This window comes from Delphinapterus leucas, chromosome 15, assembly GCF_059928025.1.
Source record: "Delphinapterus leucas isolate spDelLeu-1000000601 "Yukka" chromosome 15, BTC_Dleu_Yukka2, whole genome shotgun sequence".
Lineage (NCBI taxonomy): Eukaryota > Metazoa > Chordata > Mammalia > Artiodactyla > Monodontidae > Delphinapterus > Delphinapterus leucas.
In genome coordinates, this window is record NC_143143.1 from 70,249,845 (window position 1) to 70,267,661 (window position 17,817).

Consider the following 17,817-nt stretch of genomic DNA (forward strand, 5'->3'; position numbering starts at 1 on the left):
CACTGTTTATACCATATCATGTTTCCTGGATCCTTTTTTTTTTTTTTTTTTTTTTAACCCCAGGCTCCCTTTCAATAAATGCAAAAACTTCAAATCTCCTTTAATCTTATTTGAATCTCAAAATTATGACCAAAAGAATTGTTAACAAAACATTCCAGTGACCCAAATATACAGAAAAATTCATAAATCCATAGTTGGTTCTCTTAACAAAAGAAGGTTTGTGCTTAATTTTTTGGACACACATTTAAAGACAGCTAATATACCGAAAGTCACCATAATGACCACGTGCTCAGAACCCCATTTAATCTTCTGTAAAATCCTAAATCCTTCTCCCAACATCTGAAATCAATTTTATCTATCTACTAAATATAACTTCATATTGGAAAACTTTGTCTGTATATGTTTAATCTTCATTTTAAATATTTGTATATAGATGGGCTAGAAACATGCTTCATTGTGAAATATCCCACTGAAAACTAAACCAAGCTCAAGACACAATTAAGGAATAGAACCTCGTCAAAATATTTTTTTAAAGGAATTTATTTATTTATTTTTATTTTTTGGCTGTGTTGGGTCTTGGTTGTGGCCATGCAGGATCTTTTGTTGCAGTGCGCAGGCTCCTCTCTAGTTGTGGCCTGCGGGTTTTCTCTTCTCTACTTGTGGCACGCGGGCTCCAGTGCGTGGGCTCCGAGGTTTATGGTGCGCGGGCTCAGTGGTTGTGGCATGTGGGCTTACTTGCCCCACGGCCTGTGGGATCTTAGTTCCCTGACCAGGGATCAAACCCGCATCCCCTGCACTGGAAGGCGGATTCTTTACCATTGGACCACCAGGGAAGTCACAGAACCTCCTCAAAATGTTAAACCTTACAACAAGGCTTGTATATATTTGCCTTCCATGCTTTCAGAAACAAATTAAATGATGAAAGTAAGGAGGAACTGTAGTCAGGCACCTCCAAAGTCCAGCCTGGGGCACCACGAGATTTCCTAGCCAGAAGCTGAGGGTGGGGTGGAGTGGAGGGAAACTTCTTAAATATATGTCAGTAAAACTGGAAAATGTCTGGAGACACCTGCTTACCTATCTGGGGGTAAACAAGAAGATACTCTACCTGGGATATCTTCAAAGTGATTTTCTGGAGGTTACCTTTGACAACAGAATCGATTTTGAGTTCAAAAAATTCTTCCTGGAGCTCTTCTGATAAAGACAAATATCAGGAAGAAAAGATTTCTTATAAGCCTATAAATGGGATTTTCAAATAGGACATCAAGAAAGTATCACCTGAATTCATCCTCCAGGAAGACTAGGTGAAATGTGTTTTTCCCGTCTTTGGAGTGAGCTTTGAAAACGTTATACTTGAGTGTTATCAAATGAAGGACATTTTAACCTCCACATTGCTATTTTAACCTCCACCTACAGATGCATTTGGCCCATGAATGTTTTGTTTGCTCCTCGAAGTTCTACGTTCTTCAAAAATAGTGGTCAAATAACATGTAACAAAACTATGTAGGTATGTATATATGTATGCACCCTTTGATCCAACAATTCCATCTATAGGAATATACTCTACAGATACACCTCCAACAATATGAAAATATATATGCACGTGGTTATTCAGCATTATCTGGTAATTTCAAAATAACAAAAAAGACTTAAATGTCCGAACATTAGTGCTGAATAAATGAGGATACATACAAAGAAGTACTATGTAGCTGTAAAAACAATTAAGAAAGAATTCTGTAAACTAATATGGAATGATTTCTAAGATACATTGTTAAGTGAAAAAAGCAACGTGCAAAAGAGTATAGTAATACGCTACTTTTTGTGAAAGAATAAAGAGGAAGTAAGAAAACTTGCATATATCTACTTACTTTACAGAAAGAACCAAAAAACAATGATTATCCACAAGGGATAAGTGGAGGGAATGGGGTGGAAGGAGTGACATTTCTCTATCTTTTTATATAAAATCTGACTTTTGGAAGCATGTTACACATCAAAAAATTTAAAGATGAAAACAAGCTGAAATAAATGAATCTAAGTATTTCAAGTGAATAACATAACCACACGGAACAGATGGAAAAAACATCTCATAAATTTATAAACACAATATTTGACTATATACTTTCAGCTTTGGGGAGAAGTAGGGAGAACAGCAAACATATCCTGAACTCTCTCTGGTAGGTGTATAGGTGAAGCAATTCTGAAACTATTTTAGTTGTGGTATAGGATTAAACAAATGAGTAAATGTGTTGGTGTTAGGAGCTGTGGTTCTCACCCAAGAAGTGGGAAGACATGAATATGAAATGGTGTAAGGCAAGGAAGATATTGTGGGATGGATCTGAACTGGAGGCCTCAGTGTAATCACAGGTTTTCTAAAGTAAGTATCTGTATGAGCACATGCATATAAATGGGTACATATGCATTATGAATATATTGTGTGCACGCAGGTGTGTACATACGTGCATGAACGTATATGTCCATGTGTATGTCTTGTGTATTTTTTCCCTAGCTTTGACAACCGAAAGAGCTGAAAAGCAAAGATGCTCCAAAAGCAATGTGCACACATAGCACTCAGATTTTGGTTTCTAATACCAAAGTTCCTCACAAAAATGGCTGATTCCAAGACAGGGCAGTTGTAAGTTCAGCCTCAAACATCTTGTTTTGTCAGAGAGTAAAGGGAGTGCTCAACAAAATTAAGGCAGCACGTCAAAAAGGCACAGGAGTCAGCTTAAAGAGCTCACAGTCACAACTGGGGCCATTTGAGCACCAAAGTAATCAAGGTCAGTAATGAATTATAAGCCACTGAAAACAACAGGAATCCATTCCAATGACAGATAGACAGATAAATAATGAGAAAATGAGGGAGAAAGGAAAGCTCTTGCTTATAGAATACAAACAGTAAATGGAGAGGAATCGGTGGAGTTGGAAAATCATTTTGTAACCACTGTCGTAAAGATATGTACAGTCCAGAATCATCGAGGAATGCTAAATCTGGGGGGAGAACAATTTGAAGAGGAACAGGATATTTGCATGATCTTACAGTGTCTTTCCACAGATTGCGTATTAGTTGTACATAAACAAAAGCAGTAACTAGACAAATGGTTACACATAAGAAAATGGTCTTACTCCTAGGAAAGATATACTGGAGTATTTAGGGATAAAAAGGCATGATGTTTGCAACTCACTCTCAAATGGTGGAGGAAAAAAACATATAAATATATATAAATATAAATTATTCTGATATATATCTATTCCACGGCTGAGGTGGATACTGTTCGCTCAGCATCTTTTTGCTAATAATCAGTACTGATCCCCCAAACCACGACGGTGAACAGAAGGTCAGGATGGGCTATGGTATCCTAGTTCTTTTACCACAGTGATGGACACATGACCCAGAGAGGCGAACCTGGGACTCTTTCCCTTAAAAAAAAAAAAAAAAAAAAAAAGATTAATTTTTGGTAGGAGTGGGCAGGAAAATGAATCTCTTTCCTCCTAGGGTACAAGGCTGTTAAGCTATGAGCCCACAGTTACAGGCAGGCACAGTTCGACCTTGAGAAGGAAAGCAGTTGTCAAGGATGGAGCTGACACTCAAAGAGATGCAGAAAAGCGGGAGACAAAGATCTCTGTGGAATCCTCAATGGTATAGCCCCTGGTTCTGATTCCTTAAAACCACTGAACTCACTTGTTGTTATTTTTTCTTTAACTTAATTCAAGTTGGGTTTATGTCACTTGTAACCAAGAGAGTTGTAAATAATACAAAGGCCGAATAATCTCACCATTTAATGGCACTTGAGGCTGGATCGAAGCAGTGTAATTTTTATAATCCTCGTTTTTCCAGCTTTCAGAGTTAGAACAAACTAACTTAGAGGACGGAAAAAAATGGCAGACAAGATTTTAGAGGCTCAAAGTCCCTTTTTCAGTAACAAAACCCAAATTGATTTTATAATAAAACATATATCCATATATCCGCTTTAAAGAAGCACCTATCAAGTATTTATGATATGCAAGAAATTTCCAACATATAAACTATACCATTCATGCAGGACAACTGTTGGGAATAACCAATTAACAGTTTATTAGTAGGCCTCGGCCCCAGAGCCCTCTCACCCTGTCTTCTACACAACTTCATTAGCCAAGATTTTATACATCTTTACTTTCCGCAGTTGCATTAGGAAAATAAATACCTTTTTTGCCTTCCATATACGGAACTGTACTATTAAATCACTAGACAGACAGACTTCCTCAACTTTCTTCCTAGCTCTATCTCCAGTTCCCAACCTCCAGCTTTCTTTGCTAGAATTGAGAGTTAGAAACGGAGTGCTGGATCTGAGTATGAGTAGGAAAGTCTGGGTATGCGTCACAACACTGTACGAGACTCACCGCTATGAGTCTTTTATTACTTTGCCCCCATGGATTCCAGCTATTGAAAAAATTTAATCTACCAAACCAAGTGCATTATTTCAAAATGACTCACCTTCCTATTTTAAAATTAAATCTTATAAAATGTCCATCGAAGTCTTAGCAGGAAACAATCAGTTACTGCCACAGTGAGTTGCCTTTACCCCCAAATTCAGGATGACTGAAAACAGCTCAGAATGCCAATTACTGCCTCCGCAGATGTGCACGCACCTGGGGAGTCCAGCCCAGGATCCACTGCCCCACTCGAGGAACAACTCTCCAGAAAGCTCCCGACCCAGACCTTGCCACGGGCTCTGATCCTCTTCCCAGAAGTATAGCACTGAAAACGTGGACATTACCCCAGAGAGCTCATTTGCACACTTAATCCAACTTTTACTTAATGCCCATATTCGTCCAGCCTATACAGAGAGAGCTGAGTTGCGCATAGGTTTTTTAAGATATTGGTTAAGAGGCTTCCCTGGTAGTCCAGTGGGTAAGATGCCGCGCTCCCAATGCAGAGGGCCCTGATTCGATCCCTGGTCGGGGACTAAGAGTTTGTGTGCTGCAACTAAGAAGGCTGCATGCCGCAACTAAGAAGTCCGCATGCTGCCACTAAAAGATCCCGCATGCTGCAACGAAGATCCCGTGTGCTGCAACGAAGATCCCGTGTGCTGCAACTAAGACCCGGCACAGCCAAAATAAATAAATAAATATTTTAAAAAATAGATATTGGTTAAAAGAAAAACACATACCCAAAACAAATGGTTTGGGTGCAGATATAGTCATCTGTAGACAAAATGTGAACCATATCTGCTTGTCCTCAATCCCTTTAATCATATCATTCGCACCATCAGAACAAAGATTATACAAGTCTGTGACATTATCATAGTAAAAAATGAAACAAAAACATTACATACTTTTAAGATGAAAAAAGCAGAGTTTTAACAGATAATCTTATTAAAAGTGATTAAAAGCAAATGAAAATAATTTTTTTTAATGTAGAAGGGCTTATAACGAAACATACAATCACCAAATCCCACTTTCCAGGGAGATTTGCTTTTGACTGATACCTCTCTAACTCCAAATATGTTCATGCCTCTAGTTCTTTATTTATCAACACTAAGCAAGAGCTACTCACATCCTGATACAAAAGTTGATGAATTTACACCTCATATTATCTCCCCTATTACTCTACTCAAGTTTTTTGATGAATTCTTTTAGTTTAGGCTACTGTGCTTTAAATTTGTATTAGTCCTTTCTTGTTTTCTGACTGTTCCTTTTTCGTGATAACCCATTCCTGTTTGCAGACAAGACATCATCTTGAATCTGAGGATACTAACTTAAAATCTTTACAAGTCCTTTTCCTTGAATTGTTTCTTCTGAGGACAGTTGTCCTGGTCATTCCTCTTTTTCCTGCTTCTTTGCTGCTTTTCCTCTATGGTCTCGGGATCTTTGGTGGACTATTCCTATTTAAAATGAATGAGGTTGATAATGCAGGTGGCGGATGAGGCTCTCTGCTGCTGAGTAAGTCACCTTCTCCAACAAGACTCAACCCTGAATGGGAGGCCTGGCCTGGGACTCTGCACACACAGGTGGCTGCCCCTTTCTCCCCCTTTTAGGGGTATGGGCAGGGAAAGGCAGAGAAGCCTGGGCTCCTGTGCCCCCTTGTTGTGGATGTCAGTCTCCACTTGGAGCCTAGACCCTCTTCCAGAGCAAACTGCTCAATATCTTTAGAGTAACTGTCTGACTTCAGCCTGGAGCTGAATAATCATGCAGCTACTCTGCCGATAGTCCCTTGATCAGCCACCTCCAGTTCTGGCCCTTCTCCAGGGCTGCCAGGGCCATTGTGAGGAGGAAGCACTTCTACCTCTGCTACAGACATAGCTCCTGCATGTGCTCTCAGCTGGGACTCCCTCTACAGTATTCACCCATCAGTATGATACTATGGGCCTCCCTCATCCAGAAATTCATAACATCTCTTATCTTCGAAGAATTTATTCCCTTCTGTTCTTCCTGTCATTTCATTAAAGATCTGACGAAGAAGGGAAAATAAATGTATGCTCGGCCTACCATTTTAAAACTGGAAATCCCGCAAAGAACATTTATTTAAATACCATTTTGCTTTAAGTCTTTTCTCATCTATTAATTCCTTTAATAACTAGCTCAATACTCACCTCTTTTAAGGGACTCCCTAGACCAGAACTGAAAGACTCTATTTTTTGGTTTTTTTTCTCTTGGCCGCACCAGGTGGCTTGTGGGAGCTCAGTTCCCTGATCAGGGCTAGAACCTAGGCCACTGCAGTGAAAGCCCAGAATCCTAACCACTAAGCCACCAGGGAACTCCCTAAATACTCTTAATCCTCTAAATCCTTTCAGCTAATTCTATATACAGTTATACTAGGTTCTTTCATTTGTTTATATTTTTGCCTGTTTTTGGAACACTTGCAAGGCTGTTTCTCTAACTTGAGAAAGTTCCCCAATGACAAGGCTCATAGATGATACCCCTGTGATACCTTCCTTCCTCCACTATCCCATTCCCAACAAAAGTACTTATAAACAAAACAAGGCACACAGGAGGCAATAAATACATACTAGATAAATAAATGAGAAGGTATTCATCAAGCATTTTTGTTTAAGTAACTGTTTCCTTATAGCCTGAGTAAAGGTCTACTATACACCAGACCCTAATTCAGAAAGCCCTGGGAATTACAGAGTAAGCACTCCAGGAGCTCTTAGAAAAACAGGAATGGTGACTTAGTCCAAAGCTTTAGAGGTGGGTCTCTGACATTATCATTTAGATTTCTTCCCTACTTAACATAACGCCCAGTGGGTTCCAAGCAGAGGGTCTCTACTCAGAACTCACTCATGTCTTTATATTTGTCTTCTTTCTTCTAATAAATGATCAGAATATAAAAAGTCTCCCAACAGAAAGAAACTTGTCAACGGACACTCTTGGGCCTCCATAAAGATCTGCACGCTGAACAAAGACAGGTGATTGACCTTCGAACAGTGAGGCACAGCTCAACTGGCTGAATTTTATTACCCCTCCTGCAACCCAGTTATCAGCTGACTCACCGCTCAAACAGTGATACAATCAGGTTTGGAGCTTACCTCTCTAGAAGCAACCATCAAAGACAAAAATCAGAAAAAGTAAAACCTTCCTACCAGGATGTTATCAAACCTACCGAATTTGGGAGGAAGATCTGCTCTGGGTTGACAAACCCAAACAAATGGGGGTAAAAAGCTGAGGCACAGAAGCTGGGGCTAATGAGACCATTCATTTCTTTTCATCGTTTTGGTTTTTTCATTCCTAGCAGATGTTAGATAGCCCTCCACTTGGGCCAGCACACTGATTCACTTCTTGACTTTGAGAGAGAACATAAACCATTGTGACGTGTGGAAATTCCAAAACTTATGCTCTGCCCTCAACCAACAACATGGACACCAACACTCAAGACCCTGACTTACAAAGGCAACCTCCAGCGCAGTCAGAGCGCCTGGCTCCCGGTTTGAGGGCGACCCAAAGGGCCACTGACCTACCTCCTGACGCCCTCACGCACACTGGAATGGCCCATCTTTCCTGCTCACCAAGCCGTGCTTTAATGCCATGAAGCTGACTTTTACTAAAGGCCATTTCAAAAAAGAAATATGAAATTCACAGGCACATAGAAGCATTTGATGTAAAAAACTGCTGAGGACCGTATCCACTACGTCACATAATGTTCTCAACTGGTAAAAATTTGACTTCCCTGAGGAACTGGCCCAGTGCTTTTCTAATCTCAAAGCATTTTCCCAAAGCCCTTATCAACATTACCTGACCTCGCAAACCTGAGGCCTGCCTTCCTCTCTGAGCCCCTCGCTGCAGCTATGCGGGCCATGGGTGTCCATGTATGTACAGGTCTGCGTATGTGTTTGTAGGTGTACGTGTATTTGTGTATATCTTCTTATGCCAGCGGCCCCATCCTCTTCGGGAAAAGGTACTATAATTAAAAAAGAGTAAAAGCAAATAAACTATACTTGTGAATTTTAAATTTCAGAGTCAGGGAAATGACAGAGAGCCTAACTTGGCTTCCTGGAGGAGCCTTCTTGCTTTTTATATAATAAAGGACTGAACTAGGCTCAAACTCCAAGACAGTTTGGAGGGAAAGGCAGAGAGGGTAGTTTTTTTTTTTAACATCTTTATTGGAGTATAATTGCTTTACAATGGTGTGTTAGTTTCTGCTTTATAACAAAGTAAATCAGCTATACGTATATATATATCCCCATAAGAGAGGGTAGTTTTTGTTTTTGTTTTTTTAAAGGCTTCTCCTACTTGAGTGCTTTTATCCGCTAAGCAGTAAGTAGATATTCGTCACTACTAATATCATCCTTGAAAAGGAACATCTGCTAGACACTGTCATCTGTTTAGGAGGGGAACTGTGTTCAATTATCTATCTGCTGCCTCAAATGCAAAGAGAAACAGCATAGGAAAAAGCTGGGGCCACCTTAGTCCTTGAGAGGATCCTACGGAGTGTGCAAACTAAAATCCTGTAGAAGAGGGGCCGTTTCCTACAAATGAAAAACCAATTTCTCTGACACTGGAATCGTCCCACTGTTATCCATTCCTGACCTTCCCTAGCAAAGTGAAAAGAGGCGCAAAGCTGTGGAGAAAAAAGTGGGTTTTACAGGCAGGTGAGCCTAGAGCCAAATCCTGACAGTGCTGCTCATTAGCTTGGTGCCTTGGACAAGTTACCTTGAAGTTTTCATTTCTAAAATTATAAAATTTATAAGAATAAAATATTTCATTATAACCCCCTACTGTTATTTAACAATGGGATCTTATATGGATCTCATTTTCAGGGAGAAGAGCTCTATCCATTTGTTCTAAGAAAACAAATTATATATATAAAATATTTTAAAATAATATATAAACCACACACACACACACACACACACACACTCACACACACCCCTTCTATGTGTCCAACAACCAACAAACCTCTCTGCTGACCAACCCCAGGGACATAAAAGACACAAAGCATGGTGGTCCTGACCTCAGGCACTTCACTTTTGTTGAGGAGACAGGTCATATATACAAGAAAATACTGGTTTATGATTGAGAGACAGCTTATTGCAGAGGTTAGTGTATAAGACTGGGAATCAGGAGGTCTGCGTTTATGACACATCCTTGCAAACAAGTCACTTCTTTGTGGGTCTGTTTCCCTGGCTGCATGCAGCAGAGCTGGACTAGATCTCTTTTATTCTTCAAGGTCTAAACGTCTTTGATTTGTGATACAAGTGAGGCCCCAAGGGCTGTGGAAATTCAGAGGGGACATGCTAGCACAGGGTGTGGGAGCTCTGTGGAGGAACTGGGTGGGACTTGCACTCAGAGCTGAAGAACGGGAAGGGCTTGGGAGTCTGAGAGGAGGACAAAGGGCATCACATGCTGGAAAGGAGCGATCCAGAGAAGGGGGAGCCAAGTACCTCATTTAAGGCCTGAGGAGATGCACCTAGCCGGCCAGGTCTGCTGCCAGAGACCAGGAGGCAGGGAGAGGTCAGACCCCAAAGGGTTTGGATAACAGAGAAAAGAAGGAGTCTGGATTTTGTCCTGGAGGCAGTAGGAACAATCAGAAGTGTCTAAGCAGGTATAATTGTTAGAGGGAATCCCATCTCCCTGCCCTCCATGTTTTCATGCTTCCCTACTCCCAAGGAGGGAACAATACCGGACACATATTTTCAGCCCTTCTTAGAATTCCTCTCACTTCCCTGACCTTCTCTCACTGGGGACCTATGGGACTGGTGAGACTTGGGAAAAGGAATGAAGCACCCAGGGCCCAGGGTCCTCCCTCTGCTTCAGGGACATGCCTGCAGTTCTGGTGGATAAACTCAACTGAGTGAGTAACAGGAAGCCCGATTCTGGCCACAAGCCAGTGCAAGTCCTTCAATCTGGTCCATCAATAATAAAGCTGATAACTCCTATCTCCATCTCAGTTGACTATTTCCCAGCTGATCTGGAAAGGAGAGAGGGAAGAGGGGGTTTGACTGACCACCACTACCAGCTACAAACATAAGTAAGATAACAGCAGGGCCTCAGAAAGATTAGCCAGGTGGCAGCTGGCAAGATGGACTGAAGCAGGAAAAGACCAGAAGCCCTTAAATCAGCTGTGAAGCTCCTCCAATAATCCAAGCATCCAGCGAATCATCTGTAACCACGGAGTGTTATCCAGGGGCTAATCAATAAAGGCTCAAATCAAAACATGTACTTAAGCCAATCTGCAAGAGAGTAAATCAAAGAGCACAAAAAATAAGACTTAATTACCAACATATTTTTTATCAACTAATGTCCTTTCAGAACTAGAACTGCTTTTGCTGCCTAGTGGGATCATAAATTAAAGGAGCCAAAGCAATTTTATAAATATATAAAAGATAAGAAAGGCTCACCAGTCCAGAACCCTATCTGGGCTACATGGAAGAATTCCACGATGTTAACAGGTCAGTCTTACACAGCCCCCAAATCAAGGAAGGTTGAGAGCCTCGTGAAACTTGTCGACATTCCCAAAGAGATAACCAGCCCTATCTGTTAGCATCCTCTCTGAGTGTTTCTCCTGGATTTCTAAACCTCAAGAGGTTCTGCTGTCTTCTAAGTTGGCAGACTCAGAAGCACTTCTCCAACACACTTATATTTTATACAACCTAACTAGATCAAAATCATTTCCCTTAATATTGCTATGCATACATTTGACATCCAACCTTGGTTTGTGAAATGCCTCCTCCTCATTGCCCCCAAATGGAATCTACGGCAATGTCTGTATACCCGTCACCTTGTTTCATATCCCACACGAAGTAAATATGAATTCCTTTAAGAAGAAGTTGATAAAATTGTAAGCACCAGAGACCAGTGGCTAAAGTGAGCCCTGATACCTACGACTTTCTACCAAACTCCTTATTAGAGCTGTCAGACCCTCCTCTAACGGCCCTAATTCTAAAACACCATCCTTGAGGATTCTTCTTTGTTTCCTGCAATAACCAAAGTAAGCCACTCCATTAGCTCATGTCTGAATCTCCTTCTTCACACATGCTGCCACACTGAAGAACCTCTTCAGCTTCTCCAAAATAATTTGGAAAGTTTTTGGCAGAAGAAAGAAACTCCACTCCACCCACATCAGACATCAGTGTGTGCGCACGAGGTTCACCCGGAAACAGGGCCCATACGTTGCTTGTTAGTCAGACTCCTGATTTTACCTACTTCTTTTGACCTTCCGGTGAGGTTATTTTATGTCCATTCACTGTGAACTACATTCCTGGGATCCCACCCAAGCCTCTATGATAAACAAAAGGTAAAATCCCCTGCCAGGCAGAAGGGAGTGAATATTATAAGGCGGTTTTAACTTGGATTAGAAAATTATCCATCTGGTCCCAACAAACTGTCCTTCTGAAAATGAACCGAACCATAAAATAATTTCTGAGTAGCAGCACACGCCACCTAAAGTGCTTTCTCTTTAAAATGTACTTCCTTTATGCCTGACCCTGTACAGGTCTGATGGCCCCATTACTTTACATTCTGTTAGCAATTGCATCAACCCCTGCATCTTTATGGGTGCTCCTGGTCTATACTCTGCCTCTGCACTTACATTTTAGAAACTTAAATTCCTTAAATTCCCCTTAAATATACAGAGGTTATATATTTTTTATTTTGTACATCCGCAAAAAGTTTAAATATTCTCCACCAAGAATTTAAAAAGAGATGAAACGAAGAACATTACATTTGTATACAGATGACAAATATTTAACTCCCCGAATAAAGTGTATGGTTGGATCCTGATAGGATCTACAGCCAGGGCCCCCGACATCACCCCGGCAGCCAATCTGTCCCCATGCCCTCTGCTCTCTCTACAGGTCACTACCGTCTGTCTCCTCTGGTCTCAATGACTCACCGTTTCCTGAGCACCTGCTGACATGTCAGGCACCGTGTTAGATACCGAATGAGAGAAACAGACCAGGCGTGGGCCTGCACTAGAGAGCTCGCAGCCCAGGGGAGCCAGGCAGCCCTTTTCTGCCTGGAACTCTGCGCACACCCACGGCTCTCCCAGATCCCAGCACTGTGCGCCCTCCTGACAGCTGCTCCTCTGCCAGCCTACACTGCGGCCGTTTCCCAAACCGCTGCCCTCCCCGTATCACACCTGTGACGCCCCTTCCCTGACACCCTGTGTGTGCTAACATACTTCACTTCTCCTTAATCCAAAGGGAATGGCAAGAAATTGCAGGCACAGTATTAATTAAGGAGGTGAGAAGGTGGTTTACTTTGGCTGAAAGTGGGGAAGTCATGTCCAGGGGGGCTGGAGTAAGGCCAAGGACAGCCTCTCTGTGGAGGCAGAGCCCGGGGCTCGGGACGGGAAGAAAGGGACGCACCTGGCCTTCTTGGACTTCGTCCTGGCTGCAGAGTCAGGGCCGCTCCTCTTCTCTTTGGCCTCCTTGGGGCCCGAGGCCTCCCGGGGCTTCCGCACCTTCTTGGCCCCGTCCTTCTGCTTGGGCTCCTTGGGCTCCTTGGCCTTCCTGGGCTCCTTGGCCTTCCTGGGCTCCTTTGGCTCTCTAGGTTCACGCTTCCTCTTTGGCTTGGGCTCCCTGTCCTTGTTTCCCTTTGCTGCCCCTTCTTGCTCTCCTGGATCCTTTTTCTTCCGTTTCTTCTTCACGCCAGTGCCGCCTCCTCCACTGTCCTCCGTCCCGTTATGGGATGTCGTTTTCCTGGGGAAAAGGGTCTCAGCATCCTCTTCAGCAGTGTGCAGGTCCTTCTGGGGCAGACAGGGACGGGCAACATCTTCAGTTTTGTCCTCCTGATCAGTGCTGTGGTCAAACGGGGAGGGGGATTTGTAGTCAAAATTGACGGAGGCATCAGACATTGGGGAGTGATTCAGGACTTTTAAATTTGACAACTGCAAAAGAGAGAGAGACAAGCATATTACTCTTCCACTGCAAGCTTCACACAAATAGTGGTATTAACTTTGAATGCATGGACTTGTTCAACATCTCCTGAGTGCCTGCGATGTGATAGTTCCTCCCGTGCTAGGTCATGGGCACAGAGTGGCAAACAGGACACACATTATGTTTGCTTTAGCCCTTGTGGAGCAAGGCCCTTGTGAACTAAGTTGTTAGTAATATTATGTAGGTAATTTGTATGTAAAAACCTGAAGGATTTCCATGTTACGTGCAGAAATCTGAAACACCTTTTTAAGCTCCATTTCTAGAACTGGCAACAACAGTCTCCCACAAAATACCTTTAGATTCTGCTAGCAGACACGAATCCTAGGCACACTGTTCTGACCCCGAGTGGCATTTATCATATTGATATACAAGTTACTGTTCAAATGTATTCATGAATAAAGGTGATGTCACCAGGGTGATAAGGATGTGGGGTCAACCTCAACGTGTTGCTTTATTTCCCCAAATCTCTGCTCTCACATATCATCAAGCAGCGTTAACATTCACCTGGTTTGACTGTCAATGAGAACATCTGGATCATTCAAAACTACACCTTTTATTTTTAACTAGAAATAGTGTTCTTCTGTATGATCATCTAACTCTGTCACCAGACTCAGCAGCAGATAACCTTTGACGACTTGCAAAAACCAACTAACGTACGGGAGGATGCTTTACTGTGATACATGCCTTTAGAAAGAAAGTGTCATAGGTGCTGAAGGCAACGCTAAAAGAACATTTCCAAGCTGTTTTGGAGCACCACCAAATAAAAGTGAAGCCTCTTAACATGACAACTTTTAAGGAAACAGCCCTTTGGAAGCAGAAGGTATAGCTCATGTGTTCAGGCCTGGTGTCACAAAGTACATTTGTCATTTCATAACAAGGCTGGGGTTGCCAATAATCTGATAATAACGTGGGTGCTAGTTTCAGGGAACAAAGAAATAACTTAGGGAGAGACAAGCAGGCTTTCCAGGAAGATGGTTACAATCGTCTTTGGATGATGGCTTAGGACCAGCCCCATTTGTGAGTAGCTTGCTCTCTTACCAAGAGGCCTGGCCTGTGCTGAAGGGCACAGACACTTGCCAGATGGTGTGGTTTCTCTCTGGCGTTCTGGTTACCAATCTCTGCTCAGACTTCCTGGCCCACCCTGGAACTGACGGGGAGTGCAAAACTCAGCTGCGTATTTCCCTGCTGTTCTTCCCAGTTCCCTTTCATAGTCTGATACTCCCAAACATAACACTGAGAATCCCAGGAGAAAGTGATGAAAGAAAAGGAGGATTCTTTTGGATTTTTTATCATAAATAAAGTCCAGTGTCATAAACAGCCTAAATCCAGAGGGAACTGGTCATTCTGGCAGGACTCACTACTTGGGGGCGGGGGAACAAAAGGGAAAACAATTCAGTTTGACTCCCTCATTGCTGATTCAGTGCTTAAGGCTTAGGAAAAAGAGGAACTAAGTAAACTTAAAAGAAATTTAAATCAATAAAATACAAGAAGATGGTTTAGATGGTAAATTTTATAATTATGTGTTTTCTACCACAATAAAAAGACAAAAAAAGAAGGGAGGAAGGGAGGGAGGGAGGGAGCAAGGAAGAGAGGAAGAGAGAGAGAGAGAGAGAGAGAAGAAAGAAAGAAAGAAAGAAAGAAAGAAAGAAAGAAAGAAAGAAAGAAAGAAAGAGAAAGAAAGAAAGAGAAGGAAGGAAGGAAGGAAGGAAGAAAGGAAGAAAGGAAGAAAGAAAGAAAGAAAAAGAGAGAAAGAAAGAGAAAAAAAGAAAAGACAGCAAGAAACAGTATTGTAACAGGTACCCGGTTAAAAGTGGGATCCTATGACCACATAACCATCCCTGGGATGTTACTTAATTATGTGCCAGGGACACTTGGCCCTCAAGGAATAAGTTTTTGCTTATAATGCAAGGGTGGACACACTAAAAAAGCAAGAGACACAGGTTTGTTTATTTAAAAGGCTTTAAAAGACAATACACTGAAGACCTAATTCCATCAAGGCAGCACTCTGTAGGTCAAAGTGAGACTCTCTCCTCAACTCATACCTCATGTCAAGGTCTCTCTTTTTGGGGCTCTCCAAAAAGCTGAGCAGGTATCTCAGGCAGGCGTGATGGTAACTGGATATTCAATCATTAGGCAATAACAGTAACAGCAGCTAGCAGCTACTGGACAGACATCAAATGGATATGCTCAGAATTATGCAAAGCATGTTTCATGACATCTCTAATCTTTTCAACAATCCTACAAACTTAGCATCATGTTGCCTATTTTGTATATGGAGAAATGAATGATTATTGATGCTAAGTGATGTGCCCAAGGCCATACAACTAGTGAGCCGAGAAGCCTGGATCTGAATCCTCTGGCCAAATGCTTGTTTCGTTGAGTATTTCACGACATGTCAGGGAACCAGGCCACCAGACCAGCATGATGACATTTGGTTAGAAACGTTAAATGTGATGGTGTGCACAACCGCTTTAGGAAAAGGTCAGGTAGTTCTTTATAAAACTAAACACATACCTACCTGACGTCCCAGCAATTCTATTCCCAGGAATCCTAGAGAGTTGTCTAGTCCACTTCTCATTTTACAGATAAGATAATCTGTTTAGAGATTTAGAGGTTTAGAGAGAGAAAGCAATTTGTCAAGATGTATTCCTAGGAAGTTGGTAGAGCTGGGACAAGACGTCAATCAGCCCGTGTTAAAAAGGAGGAAGTGTGGGCTTCCCTGGTGGCGCAGTGGTTGAGAATCTGCCTGCTAATGCAGGGGACACGGGTTCAAGCCCTGGTCTGGGAGGATCTCACATGCCGCAGAGCAACTAGGCCTGTGAGCCACAACTACTGAGCCTGCGCATCTGGAGCCTGTGCTCCGCAACAAGAGAGGCTGCGATAGTGAGAGGCCCACGCACCGCGATGAAGAGTGGCCCCTGCTTGCCACAACTAGAGAAAGCCCTCGCACAGAAACGAAGACCCAACACAGAAAAATAAATTAATTAATTAAACTCCTACCCCCAACACCTTCTTTAAAAAAAAAAAAAGGAGGAATTGTTCCAAAAGGCAGATATTAGTAACCAAAAATATGAAATTATAATCTCGAAAGTCAATAATCCACCAGAAATGCTTTTATTTTTAAGGCACCTTGTTGGGAGCCTGGAAAAGATATCTGCTGAGGATTAAAAATATAAGACAAAATATATTTCTTCCATGTTTCTCAAGGTCAGTGGGGGAAAAGGTAAAGAGCCTAAATAAAGTCTTTGTTTCAACTTCTGCTAAGAAGGGCATTAAATTACCTTTTTTTTTTTTTTGCGGTACGCGGGCCTCTCCCGTTGCGGAGCACAGGCTCCGGACGCGCAGGCTCAGAGGCCATGGCTCACGGGCCTAGCCGCTCCGCGGCATGTGGGATCTTCCCGGACCGGGGCACGAACCCGTGTCCCCTACATCGGCAGGCGGACTCTCAACCACTGCGCTACCAGGGAAGCCCTAAATTACCATTTTGAAAATGGCCCTAAAAGGAACAGACTTCAGATGATGGACCACAGTAACAACATTTTACATTACATTGACAATTTAAAGAGACTAGCATCTAGGAACACAAGGATAAAACTGAGAGAGACTGACTGATGAAACATGCAACAATGATAACTCATAAACTGCACTGATAGTAATAAAACACATTTCTTTGATCGAAGACCATCAACCTACAATATTCCTAGAAAAGACACTTTAAAAATGTGAATCTAGATAAACAGGTTCTGGGTCAGTTGTAAAGAATTTAAGAACTCATGGAAAGATTACAGCCTAGGTCAATGCTTCCCAAACAGAGGTCCAAGGACAAACCTGGGTTATCCCCCTAAGAATCACTCAAGTACTTGAAAGGCAAATTAGAATCTAAGAAAATCACCCAGGCTACAAAATGGATAGACCCTGAAAGAATTATGCTAAGTGAAAGGAGTCAAGCACAGAAGACCACATATTGTATAATTCCATTTACATGAAATACCCCAAACTGGCAAATCCATAGAGACAAAAAGTAGAGTAGAGGTTGCCAGGGGTTGAGGGAAAAAACAGAGTGACTGGTGAGGGCATAAGGTTCTTTGGGGGATGATGAAATGTTCTAGAATCAGATAGTGGTGATCTTTACACAATCTTGTGAATATACTAAAACCACTGAATTGCATGTTTTAAAAGTGTGGATTTTACAGCATGTGAATTGTATCTCAATTTTTAAAAATTCAATGTAAGAATATACTGAAAAGGGTCCTCTCATATGTTGCTGGCAGGAGCATCAACTATTAAAAGATTTTTTTGTAGGGGAGAGTAGCAATAATACTAAAATTTTAATTTTGGATATGCTTTTAAAGTGAGCAATTTCTCTTTGAGAACATAAACTAAGGAAACATTTAGATACTCCAAAGGTTTATGTATAAGAATATCTGATACAGAATTATTTTTAATAGAGTAAAAAACTGTAAATACT

General features: G+C 41.9%; 1 protein-coding gene across 4 annotated transcripts in view; it reads right to left on the reverse strand.

Annotated features, from left to right (window-relative positions):
* Window positions 1-17,817, reverse strand: part of CHD6 (chromodomain helicase DNA binding protein 6) — a 211,541-nt gene that overhangs the window by 115,454 nt on the left and 78,270 nt on the right. For all 4 annotated transcript variants that reach the window (XR_016387920.1, XM_022592389.3, XM_089896896.1 and 1 more), the window contains one exon: window positions 12,780-13,300. Coding sequence is in view for 3 of the 4 variants with exons in the window: in XM_022592389.3 (XP_022448097.2) it covers window positions 12,780-13,300 (521 nt within the window). In the remaining variant the exon portion in view is untranslated. The remainder of the gene's footprint in view (window positions 1-12,779; window positions 13,301-17,817) is intronic.